Raw genomic sequence first — 23,963 nt, 5'->3', positions numbered from 1 at the left:
CGAGCTATGCTCACTTCTGCTGCGCTGTCTAGCATTGTCTGAGCCCACTCTCCGTTTTTCAGTTGTGTCCTCAGTATTCTCGGCATTGTTAACTACCTTGATACTGGCTACCTTCTTTTTTGGAAATTGTAATTTCTTTTTTTGTTGAGCAGGTTCCTTGTCTTTGGACTTGGCGTGCTCTTCTCTTTGTTCTGATCGTCCTCTTCTTTCCGATTTCTGCGAGGAAGTCTGAAAAGATTGAGAGGGACGTGTATCAATGTCTTGATATCTATCAGGTTTTTTAATATTATCCCTATTTCTAAGGTTATATCTTTTCCCAGAGGGGTCACTCTGGGGTGACCTGTGTCTCTGGTTCGGAGATTTCTCCCTTCGCCTAGGAGACCTTCCTCGGGACTGGAATTTCTTTTCTTTTGGATTGGATTGTTTGTTTCCATCCCAGTTCTTTTTTGGTGAATTATTATTAAAAAATATTTTTTCTAGACTTTCAGTCAGTTGCGGTTTTACTGGTATTCCACCTAAACTATCTCTACCTAGTTCTTCATAGGATTTCTCTATGATTCTGGCAATTTCAGCTGGTTGGTCTGCTATATCTGTCTCTTTTAACCTCTGGCGGATCGCCACGTTTGCTGCTTCACCTTTTATATTGGCTAATAATATAGCCGAGACCTGCTTGAAGTCTTTCAGTAATTTCATACCAAGAGTTAAAGCTGGTTCTGGACCGTATTCATCTTGAATTTGTTTTAGCACATCTGGTATTACCGAAATGGATGGAACACCGTGCGTTTTTGTGTAGATTGAAGCAAAGACTGTACCCCAAGTGTCACAGTCCTCTATGTGTGGTGCGATTCCCATTGGGAGACATATAGTCAGAATCCTGTGTTTTTCTAGCGGGGTGGTGTCAGGAAACACCGCCTCTATTTGGGTGATTTTCTGTGCCAACCAGAATGGTATTTGTTCTCGTTTAGCCGGAACTTTACCTAGGCAGGATTGGATGTTCTGTGGTGTGATTTTATTTGTGTTCCCCTGGTGAGGGGTCAGCTGTGGAAGTTTAATCGCTGGCTGAATTGTTGAAGTCCGCATTACATACTGGACTAATTGTCTATGAATTTTTAGTAATTGTTTTAGCTGTATTAACAGCTCTCCAGTAGACATTCCTTCGATGTCTGGGTGTGGTGTGTATCCGGCTAAGACCGGCCACGTTGCTCCTGGTCTACCTAAAGGACCGAGCCTTGTAATGTGATTGTTATGTATTAGGGCGCCATCAAATAAGAGCAAATGCTCTTGGAATTTGAGTGGTACATCCACCTCCTCGAAAGGAGTGTAAATGTCGGGTGGAACCTCTATTTTGTAATAGTGGAAGTACTTTGTTACAGCATTTGCTGCTGGAAAATGTATCCATGTATAGTATACCTCTGACTGCCGATATTCGTATGCCTCAATTACGAATATGACTGTGCCACCTCTAGGTGTCAGTCCATTTTCTATAAGTTTTAAGGTTATAGATTTCCTTTTGGCGACCGGGATGAGTATTATATCCCCGTCCGCATCTAGTGCTGCAGTATCAGCTGCTGCTATTTCAGCTGCTAATCTAACTGCCTCTCTTTCTTCATCACTGTCTCCCATTTTACCGACAGGATGGTATTATGTTTGTTTGCAGATCAGGTTTCTTATGGAACAAAGATTAGATGCACAATATTTTGGAACAGTGTATCCTTCAACGTTGACTATACCAAGAACCTTACATAGGAGTTCCCTCCTGCGAGGTTTTGGAGGATATTACCTTTCACCCACTCCAGACGTCTTTGGAGTATTTGGGAAAAGGGGTCTGAGTGAGAAAGCACGACTGAGTTACTCTAAATGTCTTACGTTAGTTTTATCGCCCTTTCCAAACGCGTTGGGCGCCATGTAGTGTAGTTCCTATCTTCCCAATAGGCTCTGCGCATTGGAATAATACCTACAGCAGTAAAGGCCTAGGCCAGACGTTAACTAGGTCTACTACTGTCGATACTAGACTTAAGTTTTGGGTTTGCCAGCGTAGCTCAGAGTTCGCTAGAAACTTTCTCGAATGTTCAGGAAAGAATTAACTCCCCTGATTAGACAAGAAGGGATTTAGTTTCTGACAACCATAGAACATGACAACTTTGCTCTCCCCTAATCAAGAGTGTATCTCCAGAGTCGTGTGAGCACAAGGCAATTATTTTACTCAGTCAGTACGTGCATTCTTAGTCTCATCAGATTGTAGAGAAAAGGAAGAGACGGGCGTGTTCAATAAAAAGGTGTTATTTATTGATCAGTCTCTTTTCTCGTACAAGAGAAATGGATCGATATTATTGCAATACTTATAGTTAAGTAAAGTGCATACATTAAAAGCAATAGTATAAAATAATACTGTAAAAACATTGATATGGTTTCTGAGCCATATGATGTTTAAAATGATTAAAATATATTTACATACACATATACATTTGACTAAACGTACTCAACTGGTGTTTCTAAATACGCCTACCCCGTGTACCTGACCTAAGTCTAATGCGTGGGCGGGAATAGAAAGTTACAGTTTAAGTTAAGTTTGTTTTTGCCAAGTGAATAACTAAAGAATTCTCTGTGAGGGGTTATTCAGTTCTGTACCTGGAAGTTAGGATGAATGAGGAATGGTATCTCTTTCTCTGCTCTCGATATTCCAGGCTGCCTGCGAGGGCTGCCCGAAAGCGCCGGTGCTGGGTCTCTCGGTAGGAGATAGCAGCGCGTCTCTCAGCGCGTCAGGAAGGCGGGGCTGCTGCCAGCGGGGTCTGCTCTGCTTCTGGGCTTCGGCAAGTATGGCTGCTCCGTCTCGTCACCACGCGTGTGTTTGCATAGGGCAAGATCGGCAATATTTATACCTTAAAGGTGCCGAGATTGACGTAAGGATGGACATAGATACGTCAATAAAGATGTCATACGACTTGCTCGTTAGCACATTCTTTTACTGAAGTTCTCTGTGAAATCAAAACAATGGCCGCACGGATTTTCCAGGTTGTCATAGGTTTGATTTGTTATGAGAACGTCGTATGCCTTATCAGGGGCTGGAGGAATGTCGCTTGTCTAATTAGATCTCAAGCGTTATGACCTAATCAGATAACACGTTCCTGTGCCGTAGTGTGACTGCGTCAGATAACGGTATCTGCATCATGGGGGCTTTTCTTGCCTCATGGGCTGACTGTTAGTTAACTTGATAGTTAGTTTAACCAGAATAGGGTCAGGGATAGGGGGATCGATTTCAGAACCTATAGGAATACATGACAACAGACCAACTGTGATATATTCTCCCTCTAGACCAAATACGTTTATCTCAGTTGCTTTTTTCTCGAATGGGCCTTTGAGGTCCCTTCTCTTGAATTCAAGTGGATCCGTCTGTGATGTCCTATTCTACGTTCTTCCTTCCCATAAATGCCTAATTCTCTTTCCTTCTTCTTTTCTTTCATATTTCTCCCATTTTCTCTTTTGTTTGTAGCACCTATTTTTCTCACCAAGGACAGAGTATCCTGAGTGCCCTGCTCTTCTCCACGGGTCTCTGGCTGGCTCTCATCCTAACTATGCGCTTCATTTTGAAGCAGCTCCTGTCCTACCACGGCTGGATGTTTGAACAACATGGGCATATGTCAGTGAGCACCAAGTTATGGCTGGTACGTTTCTTTGATCTAGTTTTGTCTCTAAGTGACAGATACTAACTGCTTATTCATTTTACAGAGTTTTTTTTATTGTTTGTATGACTCCTGTTAAGCATTTCAATATAACTATAAGACCTTCAGCACACCTTTATTTTTCATATGCATTAGCCGTCTAAGATGGCAACAAAGCAAAATTATCAAAACGATGAAGCAACGGAAGTGAATGTTTAACTAGTGTTTGACCATTAGGACTGCGTGTAAGGAATGTGATGCTTCTATGATTGGGTAGGGAGAAATCTGTACATTGGTGGTTGAAGAAAGAGGTCTATTGGCTCAGTACTTGGGTGTGAATAGCATGGACAGGAATAGCTTGGATGGGTGTGAATAGCATGGACAGGAATAGCTTGGACTGTCTTGTTTTTGGGTTGGAAGAGGCTGAATGATGCTCTGGATAACTTTAAAAAAAATAAAAAAATATTAGTTTATTTTGCAAGTTTCAGAGAGGGGTCAAACAGTGACCCCAAAACTAACTATGTAGCTATTTGATAGTTTGTGTTTGGGTGGGAAGAGGTCAGTTGGTTTGGGGATTAGATGGATAGCATGGATTCAGAGGATATAGGAGATTGGTAAATAGAGAGTTAGTGGTCCACTAAACAGCTGGGAAGAGAGAATAGTCTGACCTTGAAATGGCAAGAGACCTGATGGCTAGTTGGGTGGGCATGAGCTTGTTCTAAAGGTTGGTGGGCATATGTTGGCTGGTTCTGTGTTTTTGTTCTGAAGACATGGGGCAGTATTAGGATGGGAAGAAAGAGGTTAGATTTTGAGGAGATAATAAATCTGTGATGTTCTAATGTTCTTGTTTTCTGTCCACAGTTCATGGTGAAAATTTTCTCTGGTCGAAAGCCCATGTTGTACAGTTTTCAGGCTTGTCTTCCTCGTCTGCCTGTTCCTAGCATCAAGGGCACCATGCAGAGGGTGAGTCTAGAGCCCCATAAAGCTCCATTGCAGGGATAGTACTGAATCAACAATTAGAAACTGCCTTTTATACATGGGTTGCAGGCTCCCATGTATTATATTTAGGGCACCCAGTTTTCAGTTTTTACTGATTTTAACCGATAAATACAGACAGAAAAAAAATGTGTGTCCTGTAAGAATTTATTTTTAAAAATGGTAAAATATAGAAAAATTGGCTTTTTATAATGCCTTTCCATACAGTCTTTCTTTAATTCCAGGCCAACAGCTTGGCAGATAGATGGCATGGATTAGGTTTCATTAAATAAGTCATGTCAACATCCATTTATAGTATAATACCAATACTTACCTGTGGGTGTATTGTTTTGTTATATTTGTTGGATTAATTTGCTAAAACATGACTGGCGTCAATGTATGAACACACATTTATTAGTTAAATAAATGTGGAACTATACCATATAACTTAATCTAATCAGAAAACAGGGAAATGTTAAAAAGATAAATACCATAAAACCAGGAGCCCTAATTATATTTATGCACATTTATAGTTTTGCGTGAGATTCATGCCAACATGTTTGGGTTCTGTGTTTTGGGTTACACTTTAGAATGACTCTTTAGTCAAAATACAGTTTTATTTCAGTACCTTGTTTTAGTACTGGAGACCCGGTAGCACACTGTCTGCCACTAACCATACAACTCCAAACCTTTTGCACGACCTCTAACCTTATGCATATTGCCTACACTGTAAATCCACATTCATCCAACAAAGTGAGTAGCCATCTTGTCTATCAGCCAGATAATGCTCCGTGGCATCTTAAAGGGTCTGAAGCATTATACAAATGGTACATTACAATACAATACATTGCATCAAAAGTTAGGAGCTTAGAGATCCTTTCACTTGACTCTGCTGAGGGTGAAATGAGGCTCCCAGTGAAAAATATACCTCTGATTATGGTTAGTAAATTGTTCTTCTTTAGGTTTTTAAAGAATTCTCGGAGACAGTAAAATTGTTGGACCTATATGATTTTAATGAAATTGAACTAAACCTTGAGAACAATGAAAGCAAAGAAGATGTGTTCAATAAAATAATTCTTTACAGATGTCTGTGTACCATGTTTCTTTACCACCATGTACCAACTGCAGCCGACAGAGAAGGATGTCCCAAGACTTTTCTGCTAATTGCTCATATTCATTCTGAATTCCCATCTCAGAAAGTGAGGAGGATAGACTTTTACTCACCCGTCAATGAGCTAGCCCTGTTGGGTTCTTTTCAGTAGGTGAGCTGAGGGTCCCTCTCCAAAATCCACACCAGTCTCCCTCTCATAAATTATTTTCACACAGTCTCACTAGCGCTGTTGCTCACAGTCAACAAGTTCTTAGACCTCGGAGTTCTGGGGTAATTTCCTTGTTGTGGACAAGATGGGTGAATGTACAAATTGTCCTCACCTCCTAAACCTTGTTCTAGCGAAGGCAGCTTCCAAGATGAGGCCTCCGTTCAAGATACGTGCTTCCCTTTACTGGGGCAAGGCCTCTGCAGATTTACAGGATGTGTACATCATACATCATTCTGAAAGTTGCACAGACGATACTATGTTTTTATGGCTAAATATAACCATTCGGGTTCGTTCTCCGACCTGAGTACTACATCACATGGTAAAGACCACCGCAATGGAGCGCACACCGCTAGCCCCTCCTCCGGATCGCCCCTCGGGATTCTGGTACTTGTAGTTCAGTAGTGGATCACCCAGGTGGGTGCAAGTCGGTACTTGTTGGACTGATGAATCTCTAGACCCGATACATGTCCCGGGTTTTTGGGTATCGCCCGAGACATGGCTCGGGTTTCGGGATAACTTCCCTCATCAGTAGAGAAATGGTATGGGGTGGAGGAGAAGGCCGCCAAACAACCGTCAATGGCCTCGATGCCCGAACCGGCACGCAGGGCAGCATCCAGGAGCCCGTCGGCTCAAAGCTCAAGGGAGCCAATTAGTAAAGACCACCGCAATGGAGCGCACACCGCTAGCCCCTCCTCCGGATCGCCCCTCGGGATTCTGGTACTTGTAGTTCAGTAGTGGATCACCCAGGTGGGTGCAAGTCGGTACTTGTTGGACTGATGAATCTCTAGACCCGATACATGTCCCGGGTTTTTGGGTATCGCCCGAGACATGGCTCGGGTTTCGGGTTAACTTCCCTCATCAGTAGAGAAATGGTATGGGGTGGAGGAGAAGGCCGCCAAACAACCGTCAATGGCCTCGATGCCCGAACCGGCACGCAGGGCAGCATCCAGGAGCCCGTCGGCTCAAAGCTCAAGGGAGCCAATTAGTAAAGACCACCGCAATGGAGCGCACACCGCTAGCCCCTCCTCCGGATCGCCCCTCGGGATTCTGGTACTTGTAGTTCAGTAGTGGATCACCCAGGTGGGTGCAAGTCGGTACTTGTTGGACTGATGAATCTCTAGACCCGATACATGTCCCGGGTTTTTGGGTATCGCCCGAGACATGGCTCGGGTTTCGGGATAACTTCCCTCATCAGTAGAGAAATGGTATGGGGTGGAGGAGAAGGCCGCCAAACAACCGTCAATGGCCTCGATGCCCGAACCGGCACGCAGGGCAGCATCCAGGAGCCCGTCGGCTCAAAGCTCAAGGGAGCCAATTAGTAAAGACCACCGCAATGGAGCGCACACCGCTAGCCCCTCCTCCGGATCGCCCCTCGGGATTCTGGTACTTGTAGTTCAGTAGTGGATCACCCAGGTGGGTGCAAGTCGGTACTTGTTGGACTGATGAATCTCTAGACCCGATACATGTCCCGGGTTAGCGGTGTGCGCTCCATTGCGGTGGTTTCTACATCACATGGTTTCACCATAATCAAAACAATGGTTCGTGCCAGCTTCAAGTGATTGGGGATCCATAGTTCACTACTATATAAATGGCTGATTAATCAAAACTTCTACCTTTCAAATCTGTTTTATGTTGCTACTGTAGATCGCCCTGTTCTTGCTTTGTGTAAGCAGCTAAATTTGAAAGATAATTTTATCCCATCAAGAGTATTGGTACCACTTCGGAGCGAAGTGATTCACCACAACATGGTGGTCCCACAAGGTGCGTGTGGTCACTCATAAAAGGCTCAAAATCTTTTTTGAAGACTAAATCCCCCCCCCGTCTCCAGGGGAGCACATGGTGGCAGAGGTTGACGCGGCGCCGCAAGTGCCCACTCCGGCGCGACCAACGTCAGTCAGGCACCGGTGGCGGATTCCACGAAGCCGCACCGGCGTCGGGTTCTTGATTCGCCTCCCAAGGTTCCTTCCTCTCCGGAGGTATGTCATCTGTTGGTGTCTTCCTCCCCGAAGACGGGGCGCCGTATTGTTGCCTTTTCACCGGCATCTTCCAGGGAGAGCTCTTTGCCGTCCCCACAGCCTAAATCCTCGAACCCTTCTTTCCGTGGCTGGCCTTTCCACCGGCCTCTCCGCCTTCCCACAGAGCCCCTCAGGTTCCCCACTCTTTTGTGGATCCCCCACTATTCCGGGGCTGTCCACCTCCTTATGCAGCTAGACTTGGGGACGTACGGTGCCTATTAGACCTGTCAGCCTTAGGGTGGTCTTTCCCCGTGATTTTTTGCCCTGGCTTCATTTTTTCTACCTATTTTTTTGTTGGCCCTTAGGTCTTCGGGCACCTTTTCGCAGCTAACCTGTGTTAGGGTGCAGGTGCTCTCTACTTTCAACATGGCTGCCACTGGCCCCTGCTACTGCAGCGTGGTCTTTTTAGTGTAGCACCCTAGTTGCCAGGAGCAGGCTGGGTCCCCATACAATGTTGCAACACCAGCCACCCAGCCCCTGTCCATAGTTAGAGTGGGGAAGCTCCTGGAACCTTCCAGAAGGAAGGCGGACCTGACTTTTCCCGCCTTAGAGAGTGGTCACCTGACCTGGGCATATATAAGCCAGGGAGGGAACTTTTTCCAGTCAGTTGGGGCATCACTGACCTGGGGAACCCACGCAGGAGTTTTAGGCGGGAGGGCCTAGTGAGGAACCTATGCTACTGGGAGTGACAGGATTTAGATGCTGCCTCTTAAGCTCAGTGAGGTGTCCAAAGCTAGCCCCCTGATCTGGCCCAGTGGTAGGGAACCCCAGGGCCCATCTGCAGTGACTGAGTAGAAATTCTTCAAGCCTTCAACTCATTCCCCCCTCCCTCTTCAACTTCAAGGAACAAGCAACTGAGGGCGCAGAACCATCCAAGCGCCAAGAAACCTGTTTCCTGGGACCAGGTACTGGACTGAGCTGCCCTGCGCATTCCCTGCCTCCAGCTGGGCCTACCTGTCTCCCCCTGATTGTACTGTGTGACAAGCGCTACAATTTGTCCCCATCCTGCCTGCAGTTCTGACTAACTAACGTGCAGAGCGCTGTAATTTGCCCTTCTGTCAAGCGCTGTGACTCTGAGACGCTTTTCACCTCAGAATACCTTCTGCTGCTGTTGCCCCCAAAAGCGCTCTCCTGAGCTGACTGATCGATCCCCCCTCACGAGTAGCGCTGTGGCGCCCGACACTGTCTCCACGAGGCGCTAGTCTGATCCCCACTCACCGCCGCAGCCCGGAGCTGTGGGAAACCATCTGAGGCCTTCGCGCTGCCCCGCGGTGAGGCTGCCTGGTCGGTGTGTGGCGCCTCGCGCCAGAGTCAATTGCCCTCATCGGCGGCGCCCATATGTGAGGAGAGGGCCGCCGTACTTCGTCGTGCTGGGCCGCAGTAGGTCGAAGCCAAGCGGTCCCCGATCACGTGACCGGGGAGCTCCTCCGCCCCGCCCCCGGGCGCCGCGCTGCCATGGTCCCGGCAGGCGCGCCCTCGAGGTGGGCCACGCGGTTGGCTGGAGCCTCCCCGGCCACATCCTGCAGCGTCCCCGGCCCGGAGCCTTGTCAGTAGGCCCCGAGTAGGCCCAACAATAACGCGGAGGGGGCCGTGGAGCCTGAGTGCCCCCTCCCCTTTAGACCTGCATATTGGCCTTGCCCCGGCGCCCAGAAGCCGCAGCGACGCCGGGCCGAGGGAGGCCCTGGGAGGGACGGACACCCCTTCCCTCTGCCCAGAGCCAGCATCTTCGCAAGGGCCCCGGAGGGCCGAATAAGAGAGGTAACCCCTTGGGGAGGAGGGCGGTAGGCCGAGTGAAGCCCGAGGTCGCCCCTCCCCCGGGGTTAACTGTGACTGGGCCCTGTTGGCCCCTTTTTTGAATGTGCCTCAGTTTATTGTCTTGCTTACATATTTACAAGCCTGAGTTATCCTTTGTGAACCATATTTACAAGCCTGAGTTATCCTTCGTGAACCCTATTTACAAGCCTGAGTTATTCTTCGTGAACCAGAGAGTCACTTCACTGTACTGAATTTTCTTGCAGAGGTGGGCTTCTATAACACTTTTGATGATCTGTTTTGGGTCGCAGCCGACCCGTATTCACAAGAAGAAAGGCTTCTCACAAATGACTAAAGGCTGTGTTCTTGGAAGGTCTTTGTTAGACTGATGAATACTTGCTGATATGCTTTATTTCCTTTCTAGGAAAAGCGACCATGAGAGGTTTGATGTGCTATTTAGATGCATTATAATTGTCGCTTCTTGTAGGATCCTCCAGGTTTATACCATTACCCCTTTGCCTGTCCAAGAGTCTGATGTGACAGGCGGGGTCAGTTAATGTTTCATTGCATAGATGAGCCGGCTGTAGTTTTAATGAAAAGCTTTACTGAAATGCTTACTCTTCACAGGAAATGCAACCTGCACGTGATATATGAAATGTCTTAATGAAATGCTCATTTGAAATGCTAGTGAATTACCAATGCCTTGCTCTCATTGAAATGACCCAGTACTCATCCCTGACCCAGTACTGAGGCGGATGCCGGGTGCTGGAGGAACGAAATACCTTTGCTAAACTCTTGTATTTTTAACTTTTGTGTGGTGTCACTCGACCTGTAATTAATGTGTTATTTTAAAAACTATTACCTGCCAAACAGCAATTCCTCATCTAGCACACAGCCGATGTAAACGCTGTCGCGCTATTCTCTTTGTTGAGCGGCCGCCATCAGACCAGGCGTGCTCGCCGACCACGCCCACTATAGGCCACGCCCCCCAACGCTAGAAATGTGCATGCACAAGAAGCGCAGCGGACGAGCGCAGCGGGAGCGCCGTTTGCGCGCCGAAGGCGCGCCTAAGGCAAGCCCGTCTGCGCCCGTCCGCGCCAAGACCGCGACAGGCGCAGGAAACTCTGCCCAAACCTTACCATGCATCAGGTACCTTCCTAGCGACCTTCACCTATTACGGGGTACCAACTATTGCTCCTGCAAACTCGACTTATCTAACCTCTCTGGCTCGTTCTGCTGCAAGCATTGCCGCTGGCCCTCCATCGAAAACCCAGCCCATGTACTCACTCCCCTATCCCCTCCCAGTGGCTCCCCGCCGCCCTTTAAAGGTGGCCTGATCAATGCCCGCTCTATGTGTAAGCATAGCCAAGACATACACGACCTCATCCTTGACTCTGACCTTGACTGTCTCATGATAACTGAAACCTGGCTAACGGAAGACAGCAATCCGGATATAGCCATTGCCCTCCCCCAAGGTTTTTCCCTCTTCAGACAAGACAGACTTAAAGGGAGAGGGGGAGGAGTTGCCATTATACTGAAAAATACTTTTACTTGTCACACGTTCAATTTAGACCCCCTAAAAGACACAGAAGGCCTAGGCTTCTCTATTAAAATCAGCGAATCCTCCTTCTCAGGGAGTCTGATCTACCGCCCACCTGGTAATGCTTCCAAGTTCCTAGACTCATTGTGCGACTCTCTGGGTCACTTTTTACTCCGATATCCACATTTCACCCTTCTCGGGGATCTCAACCTTCACCTTGAATCCAAATCTGACTCTCAAACCAACAACTTTCTTCAGACCCTCGAAATATTCAACCTCCAGCAAAGTATCCTACTGTCTACTCATTCGCTAGGTCATACCCTCGACGGCGTCTGTACCAATTTCCCCTCCCTAACCACCCTACCTCCTGTGCCCCAAATATGGACAGATCATAGCTTGATCCCGTTCCATATCAAAAACGTACGTCCACTAACCTTCAGTAAAACGAACCCTCACCGTGACAACCCCGTCAACTGGAAAAAGGTTCAAGAAAATCTTACTCTTAACCCCATCCTCCAATCGCAGTCCCCCACTCTATCTGGTAACATCGAACTGGACGTTAACCTTTTTCATAACTGGATTTCACAAGAAATCAGAACTCGGAACCCCTCCAAACGCCCCTGCACAACTCATAAACAAACTAAAAACAACTCCCCTTGGTTCACCCCTGATCTCGCTACTTCTCATCTACTGTGCAGAAAAGCAGAACGAAAATGGCGCAGAACATATGACAATAACGATCGTCTCTTTTACATCCAACAAAGGAAAAATTACCTCTCCAACATTAAATCTGCCCAAAAAAATTTCTACGTCAACGCCATCAAGGAGTCCAGTCAAAAACAAAAAACATTGTTCTCAATAGTAAAATCGTTCACCCAGCCCAAAGCACTTCAACCCGAAATCCCCCCATCCCAAGACCTTTGCGACAAAATATCAGACTACTTTGAGGACAAAATTGTCTCCATCCAAAGAAATTTCCCCCTTTCACAAACAACTCCTGGTGTTCCTATCCCCTCTCAACTGGATTCCCTAGCAGGTAGCCTTAAGAACTTTTCCCCTGTCACCCTGGCTCAAACCAGAGAAGTTATCCTGGCGTGCAAGTCTGGCTCTCCGTCTGACCCCTGTCCTCCCAAAATCCTCCACCAACTCATCGACGTGGTGAACCCTATCATCAACGCTATAGTCAACTCGTCGCTTCGCACCGGATCTGTCCCCCGCCTGTGGAAAAAGGGTACAGTCAAACCCCTCATGAAAAAGATCAACAAATCCCCGTCGGACCTGACCAACCTTCGGCCGATTTCACTTCTCCCGGCTCTGGGAAAAATAACCGAACAGATGGTATACAGAGAACTCAAATGTTATCTGGAAACTCATAATATACTCCATCCACAACAATCTGGTTTTCGCCCCAATCACTCAACTGAAACAGCTCTGATGGAACTGTCAGACACAATCAAGACGTTACAAGATCAGAGGAAGAACGCAATTCTCATTCTTCTCGACCTCACTGCGGCGTTCGATACCATCTCCCACTCCATCCTAATCAGCAGATTGATGAACATAGGAATTTCAGAAACCGCCCTCTCCTGGATAAAATCATTTCTTACCGACAGGTCCCAAACTGTCGCCCTTGGCCCCTTCTACTCCAAAGAAAAGAAGGTTTCCTCCGGGGTTCCTCAGGGGTCCATATTAAGTCCCCTTCTTTTTAATATCTACCTTATTCCACTCATTTCCCTGATTGAATCATTCGGCATACCGGTAACATCGTATGCCGATGATACACAACTCATTGTACCCCAAGAGGATAATTCAACCAATGCTGAGCTCAACCTCAAAAATTGCTTGACTGCAGTCTTCCAATCGATGGACACTAACCATCTCAAATGTAACTCCAACAAAACGGAGATCCTCCCTATCGGAAAGAACACCTCCTTCTGCCCAGCCCTCTGGTGGCCGGATGACTCAGCTGCACCTCCCCAGACTGTAACAACAGCTAGGAATCTCGGCGTCCTATTCGACTCAGATCTATCATTCGACCAACATGCTAGGACTGTAGCTGGTTGATGTTTTGGAATAATAAAATCGCCAATTTTTTTTTTCGACTTTCTTCCACTTGACGCCAGAAAAATAGTAACAGTAGCCCTCATTATCTCACGCTTAGATTACTGTAACGGTCTCCTTGCGGGGGCGAAAAAGACCACTCTGACCAAGCTTCAAAGTGTTCTTCACACGGCCGCACGACTGGTCCTAAAGCTGCCCCGAAAATAATCTATCTCCGCAGCTCTAAGATCCTTGCATTGGCTCCCCCTCCATAAAAGAATACTTTTTAAACTAGTGATTGTTGGCTTTCGAGCCTTTAACAAATCTGGTCCAAATTATCTCATTAGGCGCTTCCCCCACTACAACCCTAGTCGATCCCTCCGTTCGTCCCAGGACAACCTCATCCTCCCCTCTAGGTACAACTTGAAGACTAAGGGTGGTAAAACCCTAAGCTTCCTGGCCACCAAAGCCTGGAACAACTTGCCCAAAAATCTGAGACAACAAACTCTTGAAAAACCTTTCAGAAAACTTCTAAAGACTTGGATCTTTAACCTTCCCGACAACTACACTAAAGCAGCCATCTAAACTCGTACTGCTACTATGACTGGTCCACCAGGAATTTCAGCACCAAGATGCTCCTTCCGGAGCGAACGCTGCGCTTTATAAATACCCCCACCAATAACCAATTGAAAGCCTATATAAAAGATCTTGATTTTTCCAATACAACCTCTGGTGTGGTCTCCATTATTGCGCCACTGTGTGTTTTATTGGATATGTGTGTTAAGTAGCTGCTTTACACATAAGCTCCTGGCCGCCTTCCTGCTCGAGCCATGCTACCCCCCGGAGAACTGGCGGTCCCAGTTCTTACATTGGTGCCGAGCGGTGGGATACAGGACCTGTAGCTACCTAACACCCTCCAGTGAGACGGAGTGTGCTGCAATTAATTGGACACCTATCGTGCTTCAAGCAAACCCAATTGCTCACCACTGTCTAGCCTGCAACAGAGTGTGTTGAACCAGTATTGTTGCCCACGTCCTAGAATTTTTCTTCCAGGTTATCTAGGTCCTCACCTGACAGAATGGAGTTACAGCTGGCTGACCTTGATAAGTACACGGCAGTGCAGTTAAGGGAGTTTTGTCAGGGGATGGGGGTGCCTGTGGGGACGAGAGCTGTAAAAGAAGAGCTCCGTACCGCCTTAAGGGCATGGGTAAGGGCCCACCCAGAGGAAGAAGAGGATGGGGAACAGGTCATACACGGGGAGGTGGATACTCAGGAAGACCCAGGTCTGCTCAACATTGACATATCAGACAATGTGTTGCCAGGACCACGTTCCAGGGCAGGGAGCAATGCATCTAGGGAGAGTGTGTCACCGCAGAAGTACGAGGACAGGAGGGAAGAGAGACGATTGAAGTGGGAGCTTGCCAAGTTAGAGCACGAGAGAGAGAGAGAAAGAGAAGATAAGAATCTGGCTTTAGAGAGAGAAAGGGAAGATAAGCAGTTTGCTTTGGAGAGAGAGAAATTATCACCCCAGACTAACGGGCTCGTAGAGCGCTTCAACAAGACCTTGAAGGGGATGATCCGGAGTCTGCCAGAAGACCTGAGGCGGAAATGGGACATCCTCCTCCCTTGCTTGCTGTTCTCGTACCGCGAGGTACCCCAGAAGGGAGTCGGATTCAGCCCCTTCGAATTGCTCTATGGCCACCCCGTTAGGGGACCCCTTAGTCTGGTCAAGGAGAGTTGGGAGAAGACTTCGAGGAAGCTTCCCCGGGATGTTGTCAACTACATTCTGGCATTCCGCAGCCAGATGGCTAAGCTGTGGAAGGAAGCCTCAGACAATCTGGAGGCTAGCCAAGCCGTCATGAAGGAGTGGTATGACCACAACGCTCGGACGGTGGAGTTGGACACTGGACAGAAGGTGTGGGTCATGGAGCCTGGGGAGCTTAGTGCCCTCCAGGACCGGTGGACTGGATCGTACGAGATTGTGGAGCGTAAAGGCCAGACCACCTATGCCGTGGACTTGAAGACCCCCCCGACAGCCCCACCGGGTGCTCCACGTCAACCGCCTGAAGCCTCATCATGAGCGTTCGGAGCTTGCTCTCCTCATGGTGAAGGATGGGAGCGAGGAGGAGGAGGAAAGTGAGCCTCTTCCTGACCTTCTAGCGGCTCAGGAGAAGGATGGTTCCGTAGAGGGAGTTGTCCTCCCCCCATCCTTGACCCCAGAACAACAGAGGGACTGCCGCCAGGTTTTGGCGCAGCACGCCTCGTTGTTCTCCCTCACGCCTGGAATCACGCATCTGTGTACTCATGATGTGGACACAGGGGACAGTCCGCCAGTGAAAACCAAGTCTTACCGGCTGTCCGACAAAGTAAAGAACAGCATCCAGGGTGAGGTAACCAAGATGCTGGAGCTGGGAGTAATCGAGCCCTCCAGCAGCCCGTGGGCTAGTCCGGTCGTTCTAGTGCCAAAAGCGGCTCCACCGGGCGCCACACCAGAACTTCGGTTCTGTGTGGATTATCGGGGGTTGAACTCTGTCACCAAGACAGATGCTCACCCGATACCACGGGCAGACGAGCTGATTGACCGACTGGAAGCAGCCAAGTACCTCAGCACCATCGACTTGACATCAGGGTACTGGCAGATTGCCATGGCCGATGGAGCAAAGGAGAAGACAGCGTTCTCCACCCCCGAGGGTCACTTCCAATTTCGAGTGGTGCCCTTCGGGCTCAAGAATGCTCCGGCCACCTTCCAGCGGTTGGTGAACCAGGTATTATCTGGCCTGGAGTCCTTCTCAGCAGCTTACCTGGATGACATAGCTGTCTTCAGTAACACCTGGGAGGACCATCTGCAACATCTCCAGGAGGTGCTGCGGGCGTTACAATGGGCTGGCTTGACCATCAAAGCTAGCAAGTGCCAGATTGGACAGGGCTCTGTCGTGTACCTGGGACACTTGGTGGGCGGAGGTAAGGTGCAACCCCTCCAGGCCAAGATTGAGACCATCATGGCCTGGGAGTCCCCCAAAACTCAGACTGAGGTCCGAGCTTTCCTCGGCCTCACTGGCTATTACCGCAGATTCGTCAAGGGGTATGGTACCATCGTGGCCCCCTTGACCGAGTTGACGTCCAAAAAGCAGCCCCGTCAAGTCATCTGGACCGCTGCTTGCCAGGAGGCATTTGAAACACTGAAGCGCGCGATGTGCACCGCTCCGGTGCTGGCCACTCCGGACTTCCAAAAAGAATTCATCGTGCAGACATATGCCTCAGAGCATGGCGTAGGCGCCGTGCTGTCTCAACTCAACGATGATGGTCAAGACCAACCTGTGGCCTTCATCTCCCGAAGACTCCTTCCTCGGGAACGGCGATGGAGTACCATCGAGCGAGAAGCCTTTGCTGTGGTCTGGGCTTTGAAGAAGTTGAGGCCATACCTCTTTGGCTCTCACTTCCTGGTTCAAACCGACCACCGACCCCTTCGCTGGCTCATGCAAATGAGGCGAAAACCCCAAGTTGCTAAGGTGGTCCATTTCCCTACAGGGGATGGACTTTAGGGTGGAACATCGGCCCGGAGCTGACCACGCCAATGCTGACTGTCTCTCCCGGTTTTTCCGCCTTAGTGACGAGAACTCCCTAGAGGTTGGGTAGCTCTCCCCACTTTCAGCTGGGGGGGACGCATGTTAGACCTGTCAGCCTTAGGGTGGTCTTTCCCCGTGATTTTTTGCCCTGGCTTCATTTTTTCTACCTATTTTTTTGTTGGCCCTTAGGTCTTCGGGCACCTTTTCGCAGCTGACCTGTGTTAGGGTGCAGGTGCTCTCTACTTCAACATGGCTGCCACTGGCCCCTGCTACTGCAGCGTGGTCTTTTTAGTGTAGCACCCTAGTTGCCAGGAGCAGGCTGGGTCCCCATACAATGTTGCAACACCAGCCACCCAGCCCCTGTCCATAGTTAGAGTGGGGAAGCTCCTGGAACCTTCCAGAAGGAAGGCGGACCTGACTTTTCCCGCCTTAGAGAGTGGTCACCTGACCTGGGCATATATAAGCCAGGGAGGGAACTTTTTCCAGTCAGTTGGGGCATCACTGACCTGGGGAACCCACGCAGGAGTTTTAGGCGGGAGGGCCTAGTGAGGAACCTATGCTACTGGGAGTGACAGGATTTAGGTGCTGCCTCTTAAGCTCAGTGAGGTGTCCAAAGCTAGCCCCCTGATCTGGCCCAGTGGTAGGGAACCCCAGGGCCCATCTGCAGTGACTGAGGAGAAATTCTTCAAGCCTTCAACTCATTCCCCCCTCCCTCTTCAACTTCAAGGAACAAGCAACTGAGGGCGCAGAACCATCCAAGCTCCAAGAAACCTGCTTCCTGGGACCGGGTACTGGACTGAGCTGCCCTACGCATTCCCTGCCTCCAGCTGGGCCTACCTGTCTCCCCCTGATTGAACTGTGTGACAAGCGCTACAATTTGTCCCCATCCTGCCTGCAGTTCTGACTAACTAACGTGCAGAGCGCTGTAATTTGCCCTTCTGTCAAGCGCTGTGACTCTGAGGCGCTTTTCACCTCAGAATACCTTCTGCTGCTGTTGCTCCCAAAAGCGCTCTCCTGAGCTGACTGATCGATCCCCCCTCACGAGTAGCGCTGTGGCGCCCGACACTGTCTCCACGAGGCGCTAGTCTGATCCCCACTCACCGCCGCAGCCCGGAGCTGTGGGAAACCATCTGAGGCCTTCGCGCTGCCCCGCGACGCCCTGCGGTGAGGCTACCTGGTCAGTGTGTGGCGCCTCATGCCAGAGTCAATTGCCCTCATCGGCGGCCCCCATATGTGAGGAGAGGGCCGCCGTACTTCGTAGTGCTTGGCCGCAGTAAGCCGAAGCCAAGCGGTCCCCGATCACGTGACCGGGGAGCTCCTCCGCCCCGCCCCCGGGCGCCGCGCTGCCATTGGTCCCGGCAGGCGCGCCCTCGAGGTGGGCCACGCGGTTGGCTGGAGCCTCCCCGGCCACATCCTGCAGCGTCCCCGGCCCGGAGCCTTGTCAGTAGGCCCCGAGTAGGCCCAACAATAACGCGGAGGGGGCCGTGGAGCCTGAGTGCCCCCTCCCCTTTAGACCCGCATATTGGCCTTGCCCCGGCGCTGGTGTCCAGAAGCCGCAGCGACACCGCGCCGGGCCGAGGGAGGCCCTGGGAGGGACGGACACCCCTTCCCTCTGCCCAGAGCCAGCATCTTCGCAAGGGCCCCGGAGGGCCGAATAAGAGAGGTAACCCCCTGGGGAGGAGGGCGGTAGGCCGAGTGAGGCCCGAGGTCGCCCCTCCCCCGGGGTTAACTGTGACTGGGCCCTGTTGGCCCCTTTTTTGAATGTGCCTCAGTTTATTGTCTTGCTTACATATTTACAAGCCTGAGTTATCCTTCGTGAACCATATTTACATGCCTGAGTTATCCTTCGTGAACCCTATTTACAAGCTGAGTTATTCTTCGTGAACCATATTTACAAGCCTGTTAAATGAGTGGGAGAGTCACTTCACTGTACTGAATTTTCTTGCAGAGGTGGACTTCCATAACACTTTTGATGATCTGTTTTGGGTCGCAGCCGACCCGTATTCACAAGAAGAAAGGCTTGTCACAAATGACTAAAGGCTGTGTTCTTGGAAGTTCTTTGTTAGACTGATGAATACTTGCTGATATGTTTTATTCCTTTCTAGGAAAAGCGGCCATGAGAGGTTTGATGTGCTATTTAGTTGCATTATAATTGTCGCTTCTTGTAGGATCCTCCAGGTTTATACCATTACCCCTTTGCCTGTCCAAGAGTCTGATGTGACCGGCGGGGTCAGTTAATGTTTCATTGCATAGATGAGCCGGCTGTATTTTTTTTATTTTTTTTTAAAACCTTTATTGTACCTTTAAGTTTACACAGCTGTTGGCCTACAACCCAGGGGCTGGCCGCTATCACAATCTTATATGCACTATGCAGTACTATGAAACTGAAGTCTGAATATTATTCGTTACAATCCTCAATTCTACATGAAATTAAAAGGTACTGTAAAGTCAATATTATGCTGATCAGTACAGGTTTTTTTTTTTGATTTTCTATTTTTTAACAAAAACAACAACAAAACAAAAACAAAAAAAAATCAAAAAAATCTGAGGAATCACATTGCGGTCGTTCATTGTTGGTTATTGGTCGCATTAAATCAGTAAGGAAGCGTCCCTCCAGTGTCGACTTAATCTGATTCCCCCCTGGACTACACTAAGACGTGGCAATGAGAGTGTTCAGGTTCCCTCGGATGCAGCTCCTCTAGTGTCTCCCCCTCCCTGTCCCTCTATCCCGTCATCCAAATCCATGGTCCACCCCGCGTCCCGCGGCCACCCCTTCTTGTGTGATCTATGAAGTCTATTAATCCTCCTCCCCTCCCTCATCCGACATTGCTTGATCATCTTCCAGCAAGGGTTCACAGATCTCCCCTCTGTATACATTCCATGTGGTCCAGATTTTGTTCTATTTCCCCGGACAGGCCCGGTTAGAATACACCGCCCTTTCCGTCACCATCGCCCTATCCATGTTTAGACGCCATTGTGATTTTGTCGGCACTTCCGCCGCCCCCCAACGCTGTGCGATATCTCGTTTAGCTATGATCATGCCCAACGTGACCCATAGCTGACCATGTCTGGACAAATCAGTAGCGTCCCAAACGTTTAAGAGGCACTTTCGTGGCTCGGGGAGCAGGGAGGTCTCTAGTGTCTGTGATATTGTTTGCATTATTCGCCTCCAGTATTCCTGGATGTGGGGGCAATCCCAAAATGTGTGAAAGAACGTGCCCTCTTCTCTGCACCCCCGAAGACAATAAGGGTGTTGTGCTCTGTGAATGCGGTGTAGTGTGGTCCTTGTGTAATATACCCTATGTAAGACTTTTAGTTGTACAAGTCTTAACCTTGCAGAGATGCCAACTTCCTTAGGTGACGCCATCGCCTCATTCCATTCGTGTTCGTCCATTTCTTGGATGTCACCCTCCCATTTCTCCTTCAGTGGGGTCATCAGATCCGGTAAATTGTTAAGTAGTTTACGGTATGTGAGCGATGTCGCACGCTCAATCATGAAATCTGTGAGAAGGCGGTCTTCAAGCGGAGATGACTCCGGCACCTCCATTTCAGGGGGTATGGCCGCGAGCAACGCATGCCGTATCTGAATATATCTGTATGACTCCCTCGCCCCCAGATCGTATAGTTCCCTTAACCTGTCAAAAGGCACCACCCCACCCTTGTCCCATAGATCCCCAACTGTAGATATTCCTATTGCATCCCATTGTGAGAAGCCTCTGCTATTTCTCAGGTTTCCCAGCGCGCGGGAGTCCCACAGTGGTGTGAGTTTGGTTATTCTCCCCTTCCATCCCAGCACCGCCGTCGCTGCATGCCACAGCGCCGCAGTAAGTCTAGTGGGTCCTTCCAATTTACGCACTTTACTTTGGTCGTACAGCGGAGCCAACATGCTGTTTGTGCCTAGTTGTGCCCTATCGGCTTGAAATGCTGGATCATTTTGCAGGGTATGTATCCATTGATTAATGGGTTTCAATTGTGCCGCCCAATAATACAATTTCAAATTAGGCAATGCGATTCCGCCATCGTACCAACCCCTATGTAGTTTGGTCTGTGCAATGCGTGCCGGGAGGTTCCCCCATAGAAGATTCGAGACCAATGCCGCTACTTTCCTAAAGAATCTCGGAGCCACCGGATATGGGGTGTTCTCAAGTATATATAAAAAACGGGGCAAGGACATCATTTTATACAGTGCGGCCTTACCCAATAACGTCAGAGGCAGCCCCGCCCAGAACTTAACATCCTGTTGGAGTCGTTCCATGGGAGGCCCCAGGTTTTTAGTCATAAAGTCCGCTGGGTCCCTTGTAACATGTATGCCCAAATATTTAAAAGAAGAGCCAGCTGTCCTCAGTGGGCATTCCGTACTCAGTGCCGGGACCGGACCCTTCAAGACATACATCTCTGACTTGCTCCAGTTTAACGTGTAGCCCGATATCTTACCATGGCTGTCACCGAGAGTCAGGAGCGCCGGCACCCCATTTTCTGGGTCCGTTAGGTAAACTAGCATATCGTCCGCATATAGGGAAAGCCGGTCCTCCCATCCCTCCACCCAGCGTATTCCTTTCAGCAGTGGTGTTGTTCGTATTAACGTGGCTAGTGGCTCCAATGCTACAGCAAACAGCAACGGCGAGAGAGGACATCCCTGATGAGTGCCTCTCCCCAGATGGAACGTTCGCGAGATATGGCCATTTGCCGTCACCTGTGCAACCGGGTCAGCGTACAATAACCTAATCCATGCAATGAACTTGGGGCCGAAGCCCAGATGGGCCAAAACCTCAAACAAGTAGTTCCACTCTACAAGGTCAAAGGCCATCTTTGCGTCTAGAGCCAGTATAACTGCCTGTGTAGAGATAGAGTCCGCCTTAGCCAGCACTCCGTGTAATCTACGCAGATTCAGCGCCGTATTCCTATGAGGCATAAACCCGGATTGGTCCGGGTGTATGAGGTTGGGCATAAGAGGCATAAGTCGGGCTGCTAGGAGCTTGGCAAGGATTTTAGCTTCTGCATTAAGTAGCGAGATAGGGCGGTATGAGGCACACTCCTCTGGCGGTTTCCCGGGTTTGGGGATTGCTACTATAGTGGCCAGTTTCTGATCTGGTGGGAGTATTCCCTTCTCTAAACACTCCTTGTACATTGCCAGTAGATGCTTACTTAGCCTCTCCGGCGTTGATTGGTACCATTCTATAGGTATGCCGTTTTGTCCAAGGCCTTGCCTGAGTTTAGAGCGCTTATAGCCAATTGGATCTCTTCCGCAGTTATATCCGCATCTAACTCTGCAGCATTCGCTGAATTAAGTGTCTGGACCCCAATCGGCTCTAACGCCGCCCTAGCCATTTCCGCTGTGACTACCCGTTCCGGGGCATATACCTCTTCGTAGTGGGACGCGAGTGCCTCGACTATTTGTTCCGGGTTTGTGTGTACCACCCCTAGTTTGTTCCTCACTTGTTGTATTCCTCTGGAACTGCCTCCCCTCTTGTCCAGCCATGCCAACATTTTACCCGCTTCATACTACTTCATAAATCCTATTTTGTGTGTCAGTTATATGTCCCTTAACTTGATTCCGGACATGGTCCGTGTAGAGTTGCTGTTGGAGGTGAAGTGCGTGGGACGTGTCTGGAGTGGGGTGTGCCTCATGCGCCGCTGACAAATCCCGCAATGTTAACTCCAGTCTAGTCAGTTCTTGTGCCTGCTCCCTTTTGTAGCCAGTTATTGAATTTATGGCTTGTCCCCTCAGTACCGCCTTATATGCTTCCCATATAACCTCCGAGGAGCGGATTGAGTCTACATTATCCTCGAAGTATTGTGTTGTCACCTTTTTAAGAGCTTTTTGAACTTGAGGGATCTTAAGGTATGTGGCGTGTATGGGGTATATTCTTTTGCGTGACTTCTCCTGGGTGGAAATTGTTAGGGTGATCGGGGAGTGGTCTGATATTCCCCGTGGGTGAATTTCTATGGTGTCTATGTGTTGAATTCCATTGCCCAGGGCCAAGAAGTGGTCAATTCTCGACATGCTGCCATGCACAGCGGAGTGAAAGGTGTATTGTTTTGCCTGGGGGTGTGTATGTCTCCATATATCAATTAGACCTATAGCTGTCAAAAAACGCTGGAAGCGGGTGGGCCCTCCAGTGGGTATCATCGCCGGGAACCTATCCAGCCGTGTGTCCACAATTGCATTGAAGTCGCCTCCGAGAATAACGTCCCCCTCGGGAAGAGTCAGTAAGAAGTCTGCCAACTTCGGGAGCTGCACTGAGTGGAGCGCTGGGGGAATGTACACTGAGACCAAATTAAGGAGTCTACCCTCCCACTGCCCCTGCAGGGCTGCGAAACACCCTTGTCCGTCCGTCTTAGTGTTCAGTGGAATAAATTGCGAGGATTTCTGAATTAAGATACCAGTCCCTCTTGATCCTGACGTAAATTCTGAATGGACTACCATTCTGATAGATACATCTGCCGTGTGGATTCCTCACCTTGTGAATATCCCCTTGCGTCAGCAACATTCGGAAATTCTTTTGTAGCTTCGCGCCGACGTGGATCCGGACGTCACAGAGGCACGGCATCGCACGCGACCCCGCTGACGTCACCGGCGCCTATAACAGGCCCACGCCGGCGTGATGACATCAGTTCCCTTTTTTCCACGTCGTCGACGCTAACGGTTTTCAGGGATCGTGTAGTAGCTTACAGTAACTTTGTTACTATTTCCATATATTTGTGTCTTTCTTCATTCTCTTCGGGATGTCGTCGAAGAAGACTGGGTTTAAAGCCTGCGGTGAATGTGGCAAGACCATGTCAATCACCGACCCTCACGAATGTTGTGTCTGGTGTTTGAGCTCCGACCATGATGTTGAGGACTGTTCCTGCTGCAAAAAGATGACTCCAAAAGCCTTGAGAGAGAGAGGGAGACAAAGCTTCTCGTGGCGAAACTCAAGAGCAAGAAAGCTAAGAAGCAGGGGTGTGGAATTTAATGAAATATGTACTTGTCCAAGGGATAAGTAGCTTCATAAATCTACTTGTCCTGTAACAAAAATCCACTTGTCCCTTTGGTGCCACATAGTGCGCCGTAAAATAATGGCAGCCATCTCAATATAGAAGAGCTCCGATAGTAG

General features: G+C 49.2%; 1 protein-coding gene across 10 annotated transcripts in view; it reads left to right on the top strand.

Moving 5' to 3' along the window:
* The window catches only part of LOC144770575 (carnitine O-palmitoyltransferase 1, liver isoform-like), a 525,217-nt gene that overhangs the window by 157,625 nt on the left and 343,629 nt on the right, over window positions 1-23,963 (top strand). For all 10 annotated transcript variants that reach the window (XM_078655216.1, XM_078655221.1, XM_078655217.1 and 7 more), the window contains exons 4-5: window positions 3,491-3,662; window positions 4,521-4,622. In XM_078655216.1, coding sequence (XP_078511342.1) covers window positions 3,491-3,662; window positions 4,521-4,622 — 274 coding nt within the window. The remainder of the gene's footprint in view (window positions 1-3,490; window positions 3,663-4,520; window positions 4,623-23,963) is intronic.

This window comes from Lissotriton helveticus, chromosome 7 (assembly GCF_964261635.1).
Source record: "Lissotriton helveticus chromosome 7, aLisHel1.1, whole genome shotgun sequence".
NCBI lineage: Eukaryota > Metazoa > Chordata > Amphibia > Caudata > Salamandridae > Lissotriton > Lissotriton helveticus.
The sequence above is the reverse complement of the archived record's forward strand: the minus strand, read 5'-3'. Positions and strand labels throughout refer to the sequence as shown.